This window comes from Dasypus novemcinctus, chromosome 9 (assembly GCF_030445035.2).
Source record: "Dasypus novemcinctus isolate mDasNov1 chromosome 9, mDasNov1.1.hap2, whole genome shotgun sequence".
NCBI lineage: Eukaryota > Metazoa > Chordata > Mammalia > Cingulata > Dasypodidae > Dasypus > Dasypus novemcinctus.
This window is the reverse complement of record NC_080681.1, coordinates 109,555,846-109,561,845: the sequence shown is the minus strand read 5'-3', so window position 1 is coordinate 109,561,845 and position 6,000 is coordinate 109,555,846. Positions and strand designations below refer to the sequence as shown.

The window sequence follows — 6,000 nt, the reverse complement described above, 5'->3', positions numbered from 1 at the left end:
AAACTGCAGGCCTGGGCGGGGGCTCGGGCAGCTCCTCCGTGCAGGGCGCTGGGCAGCTGCTCCAGGGGATCTTGGAGGGACTGGCCCTTTCCAGCCCGGGTGCTTGGGGCGCACAAACATGTTCTCCAAACTCTGAAATTAATGGTAACCAGGTGACCATTTACCTGGCTTGCCACCTGTCAGGCACTGGCCTGAGGATTTCCCTCGGAGGCCTTACAAAGCCCCTGAGGCAGGTGTTATCCCCATTTTACAGAGGAGGAAATGTGAGGCTCAGGCTTAGTTAATGTTACGTAGCTATAAGCAGATTTGGTTTTAGAGGTCAAGTATGTAGGACTCCAAGGTCAAATGGTTGCCCTTGAGGTGTGTGTGTGTGAGTGCATGTGTGAGTGAGGCTGCAGGTCTCAGGAGGAGGCCGTTAAACCCTCTGGACAAAGGCCAGGAGGTGGGAGGAGACCTGGCTGGATGTTTCTGGGAGCAGCAGCAGCGTGGGAAGGGTCTGCAGAGGGAAGGGCCAGAGGCAACAGTGAGGGGCTGCCAGGCCCGCGGGCCACACGGGCGGGAGAGGCCTGCATCCTGAGCTGGGCCGAGCAGGCATCTCTGGGGCTCTGACTCACGGCAAATGCAGGTTCTGACTCCCTGGAAGGAGCTTTCAAACCTGGGAGGGAGGGAGATGGGGCAGCCCTGTCCTGCCAGGGTGGGAGTGGGGGTGGGAGGCCCTGGGGCGAGGCCAGACTGCCCATCGCTCAGACCCCAAGCTGGCTCCAGTCCCCAGAGGCTCCCTTCCTGGGACCAGCCGAGACTAAAGGTAACGATAACCAGCCCGTCCATTCCATCCGCCCTGCTCATCCAGTTAGGAGAGTGGTGCTTTCTATTTTTATTAAAAGAACACAGACAGCATTTACTAATTCTAAACACATCACAAATATTAATTCACATGATCGTCACAACTGCTCCATGCAGTATCATCTCCATTTTATGAAGGAGGAAACTGAGGTCCACGGAATTGAAATGACTTGCCAAAGGTCATGAAGTGAAGACGTGGGGAAGCCGGGCTCCCGGGCTCCAGCATCCATGGGTTTAGCCACTGCGCTCTGCTTGTGCCCACTGATAACTCCCATTTTACAGATGGAAAAACTGAGATACGCCCTGCTGAAGGGACTGGCTCAGGGCATGGGGAGGACAGACCACGTGAGGAAGCCAGGGCTCCTGGTATCGATTTGGGCTTCTGTTTGGCCCCACTGCAAACTCCAGTGATGACCTGAGAGGCTGACAGGCCTCCTGGCTCCCTTGCACCCACCATTTCTTTGGGGTTCCATGAGGGCCCAGTAGGGAGAAAACAGTAAGACTGCAGTTCAGACTCCATCTTCCTAAAGACAAAAGCCAGTGATTCCCATAGGTAGTTCCTCCCCCAACTTTTATTATTTTTTTCTTTCTGCTTATTAAGGGATATATGATCATTGTAAAAATTTTTGCAAAGACAAATCATAAGAAAACAATAACAAAAACCCAACCAACTGACCAAACAAAAAATAGGAAAAATCACCTTAAACCCCCCTCTTGAATACCGGTGTACTTTCAAGATTTCTTTGCTCCCTCCCTGTTTTCAAAAGCATCTGGGCTGGCAGGCAAGAGGCCTAGCTTCTGGTCCTGGCTTGCTGTGTGACCTTGGGCAAGTCACTGCCCCTCTCTGGGCCTTCGGCTTCTTGTCTGTAAAACGAGGAATTGGACAGTATAACCTCAGAGAAGGCCCTTCACGGCTCTGACCTTCTGTTTCTGCTTCTGTTTCTGGGATTGGCAGAAGGGGCCCAAGCAGGCTGCCCCTCCACGGGGGACGCCTGGCTGACAGCTCCCAGCAAGCCGTCTCCAAGAGACATGAAGGGCACGTCAACAGCCTTTGCTGCCTGCACAGCGTTCCCAGGCCTGACTGCTTCCCAGGTCCATATGGTGCCCCTGCCAGCCGGACACTGCCTCCTGCCCGTTGCCAGCCAGCCCTGAGTGACTGTTTTCCTTCAGGCTCCAGAATGTTCTCTGCTGCTCCAAGGCTCAGCTGGCTTGAGGCGAGAGAGCTGGGGGTCTCGGCCTCGATGATCCACCTACCCTCGCCACAGCCCTTGTATGGGCGGAGGCAGCCTGGTGTGCAGAAAAGCTGGAGGGAGGCAGGAAAGAAACCGACTGCATTCCAGCTCCACTCAGACCCCTCGCTCAGCATTTGGGATTCAGAAATGAATCAGAAAAACTCGGTGCCCTGGAAAGACAAAACTCTGGTTGGGGCGAGAAGAATAGAAACAGGCAGCAGCAGTGCTGATCATGCTGAAAGCTCAAACCTGTGGGAGTCCACAGGGAGAAATCTGACCTGTGGGTGGGAGGCAAGGAAGGCTTCCTGGAGGAGGTGACTTCAAAGGTGAGTTAGCCTATCCAACTCACAGAGGCCACTGTGGGGCAGTATCTTTGCCCCTTTTACAACTGAGGGTCAGAAAAGCGAGGGTTTGCCCAAGTTCACAAGTACCAAGAGGAGGAGAGTCGTATTCAGACTCCCAGGTTCTCCTCTGGCTACGGGCCTGGCTTTGCATCTGACATGGCCCCTGACTTCGGGAAGCCTCAGGGAGGGCTTCCTTCCCGAGCCTTGGACTCTTCCGGAAAGTGGGTTTATCCCTGGCTTCATTACCTGCCTCAGTGGTGCTGGGAGGGGCAAGGGGCAGAAGGGCTGAAGACGCTCTTGGGTTATGGACAGGGAGTGGCCATGCCAGCGAGACTGCCCGATCCCGCTGGGGCTGGCACAGGCCCCTCTTCCCCAGCACGGGAACAGGGGCTCCTGGCTTCAGAGCCTGGAGCAAGCACAGAGGCTAAAGTGAGGGTCAGCGGGCCCCCTCTGTGTCTGGCCTTGTGGAGACACCCCGCCCAGAAGAAGCCAGGCCACCTGTTGGGACACACATGCTCTCCTTCCGTCTCCTTCGGCCCAGGTGGACAGGCAGACACTGGATCCTTGCGAATCAGAATTCTAAAATCCTGGAGTTAGAACATCTATGCTTGAGGAATCCTAGGATGGAGACTCCTTGGGCCCATTGCTCTGGGCATCCCCCTCCTTTTGTCCCTGGGCAACTCTATTCTCCGGCCCTCAGTCTTTCCATCTGTAAAATGGTCTCCGAGTACCTCGCGGAGGGGCTGTCTAGGAAATGCGAGGGACAGTCTCACGGCGGGGTTGGCGGTTCTCGGACCCGCCAGTTCATCCGGGTTGGGGAAGAAGAGGACTGCGGAGAGGAAAGAAACAGGGGTGGTCCTGAGCTTTCAACTCGCTATTCTGGGGGCGCCCTGTGTCTGGGAAAGGCCTGGGGGCTCGGCGCATCCCGCCGAGAACGCTGGCGCAGGAGCGCGCCGGGCGAGGTAGGGCGGCCGGGGGCGGGGCGGGGCCTGGGGGCGGGGCGGGGCCTGGGGGCGGGGCCAGGGCCTGGGGGCGGGCCCGTTCCGGGGGCGGGGCGGGCCCTGGGGGCGGGCCCGGGCGGTGCGGTGCGGGGCCGGGGGGCGGGGTCAGGGGCGGGGCTGTACCGGGGGCGGTTCCGGGGGCGGGGCGGGCCCTGGGGGCGGGGCCGGGCCCTGGGGGCGGGCCCGTGCCGGGGGCGGGGCGGGCCCTGGGGGCGGGCCCGGGCGGTGCGGTGCGGGGCCGGGGGGCGGGGTCAGGGGCGGGGCTGTGCCGGGGGGCGGTGCCGGGGGCGGGCCCGGGCGGGGCCTGGCCGCCTTCGCCCCGCCCCGTCGCACGTAGGGGCGGAGCTCGCGCCGAGCCGGGGAGGAGCGCGCGCTGCCCGGCCCTGGCGGAAAGTTTTTCCTGCCCGAGTTTTGGCGGCGGCGGCGGCGGGAGCGGGCCATGGACGCGCTCAAGTCCGCGGGCCGGGCGCTCATCCGGAGCCCCAACCTCGCCAAGCAGAGCTGGGGGGGCGGCGGCCGGCACCGGAGTGAGTGTGCGCGCGTTCCCGGGCCGGGCCGGGGCGAGCCGAGGCCGACGGGGCCCTCCGCGGGCGCCCGGAGTGGGGCCAAGTCGGGAGAGGCGGGGCCTGCCCTGCGCCCTGCGGGGCGCGCGTGGCCGGGCGCGGCTCTTCCCCGGCCCCAGGGTCGGGGGTCGCCCGGGGTCAAGTTTGCCCCTCGTGCCACGCGGCCGGGGAGGAGCCCGAAGCCCGGGGTCCCCAGGTGCAGGTGGGAGCGGGTCGGGAGGCAGCCTGCGCGCCCCACCGCCACCACCCCCGCGTCCCTCCGCCTCGCAGCCCTGGGCAGCTGGGAGCCCAGCGTCGGTGCGCCGGGGAGCGGGGAGTGGGCACAGGGCTTCGAAAGGTGCCCTGGGCCCCGCGCCCCTGGCCATAACTCGGCCCGGTCCCTAGTGGTCCCTGCGGACTGGACCCCGCTCAGCGGCGGGAGCCCACTTACTTTCCCCGCGCGCCCAATCCAGGGGTCACCTCTTGACTGCCAGGTGCTCAGACACCTGTCCAGGTGTGAGCCCGTGACCGCAGGTACCGGCTTGAGGTTGGGGACGAGGCCCGACCTAGGGGGTCCCACCCTGGGCGATCTCGGTCCCCACGTGCTCTCCCTTAGCTGGCGTCCTAGCTATTTTTGAAACCTGTTTTCTCTCGTTCCTTTCTCCTCGGGGGCTTCCGAAGTCCGGGAGGCGCCCAGGTGGCGCCCAGGAGAGCGGCAGGCTCCAGCCTCGCCTGCAGGCACTTCCCTGGGGGGTGTGGGAGGCTGGGAGGGGCCTCCCCCGGCCGCACTTCTCTCCTCTGCGGTCTCCTGTTACTCCGTCACCTGGAACCTTCCCCTGAGGCCTGAGGAACTCCGCCCAGGTCCCTCTTCTTTTCACCGGTGGAAACGGAGGCCCGGAGAGGTGGAGCGGCTTGGTTGGGGTCACACAGGCCTTCCCGGCAGATAGGGAGCCAAATCCTGGACTGCTGTATACTACCCTCCCCCCGCAACCCACCTGAGCCTACGGCCTCTCCCCTTCCGGAAAAAGCAGACAGTACAGCGCCTGCCCGCCCCGCATTCCCTCCGCTTTCCGGGGCCCTGCCAGGAGCGCCCTGGCGCCTGGGGAGACCGCCCTGCCCCCCTCTGGCTCCGCACGGAGACTGGCACCGGATCATAGACTGGTGCGGCGGGTGGGACTGGGCTCAGGGACCCATAAGGGCCCGGCAGGCCAGGAAGGCGCCCTCCCATGTGTCTTGGTTTCCAAAATCGCCCTTTAAATGTTTGTGGAATTCCACCAGGGGTGGGAGTTACCCACCGCTTCTGGGAGTGATGGTCTCTTCCAGTGGGGGACCATGTGGTTTTCACCTGGGGGGTTCAGGAGGGAGAGCGGGAGGGGTTCTGGAGGGTGTAGAGGAAGGGGGTTGTGTGCTGTGGCCCTGGGTAAGGGAGGGGAGTTTAGAGGCACCTCTGAATCTGGGGGAGGGGAAAGGCAGCCACTTTGGGTGATAGAAGAGTTTCCCTGACCATGCTGCCATCTTGGACATGCTACTTGTCTTCTCTGACCTTCAGTCTCCTCCTCTGCATTGCTCGGCAGGGATGTTGAGAAGATTTTTGATGCTAACACTCTTGACCTAACGGTAGTTTCCTTCTCCTTCACTTTTCTTCTGTCATCTGGACCTTCCACAGGCTTAATCCTGTGGTGGAACAGGTTTGGGGGGCTCAGAGTCTGTCGGCACCTGCAGGGAAAGGGAGAGCAGGCAGTCTCCTGTCATCCCAATAAGTCCAGACTGCCCTGGAGCCTTCTGTACACGTTCTGCTCTGGGTTCAAATCCCACCCTGTCCCTCCTCATTAAGCCTCCATTTCCTCAGCTAAAAGGTGCAATGACAGTAGTACCCACCTCATATGTCTTTTGTGGGGGTTAAATCAAATTGTGTTTGCCTGGTGTAGAGGAGGAGTTCAATAAGTGGTAGCTACTGTTCTTGTCACTTTATATTTAACAAAGTCCTTTTGCTTCCATGATCTCCTTTGCTCCTGCGAGGTGACAGAACATGGGATTC

At 61.3% G+C, this 6,000-nt stretch overlaps 1 protein-coding gene and 1 long non-coding RNA gene across 4 annotated transcripts in view; one reads left to right on the top strand and one right to left on the bottom strand.

Moving 5' to 3' along the window:
* Nucleotides 1-864: 864 nt before the first annotated feature.
* LOC131279815 (uncharacterized) lies at nucleotides 865-5,020 on the bottom strand. 3 transcript variants are annotated; one of them, XR_009187280.2, is made up of 3 exons: nucleotides 4,604-5,020; nucleotides 1,544-3,248; nucleotides 865-1,367 (listed from the first exon to the last, which is right to left on the bottom strand). It is a non-coding gene; the product is annotated as an uncharacterized lncRNA (long non-coding RNA). The 3 variants fall into 3 exon arrangements; XR_011649722.1 differs by lacking the exon at nucleotides 865-1,367 and having other exon boundaries at nucleotides 1,401-3,248; XR_011649723.1 differs by lacking the exon at nucleotides 865-1,367 and having other exon boundaries at nucleotides 1,401-2,245.
* Nucleotides 3,731-6,000, top strand: part of LDLRAP1 (low density lipoprotein receptor adaptor protein 1) — a 25,765-nt gene continuing 23,495 nt past the window's right edge. The window contains exon 1 of the mRNA XM_058304081.1: nucleotides 3,731-3,947. Within this exon, the coding sequence (XP_058160064.1) occupies nucleotides 3,860-3,947 (88 nt within the window). The 5' untranslated portion in view covers nucleotides 3,731-3,859. The remainder of the gene's footprint in view (nucleotides 3,948-6,000) is intronic.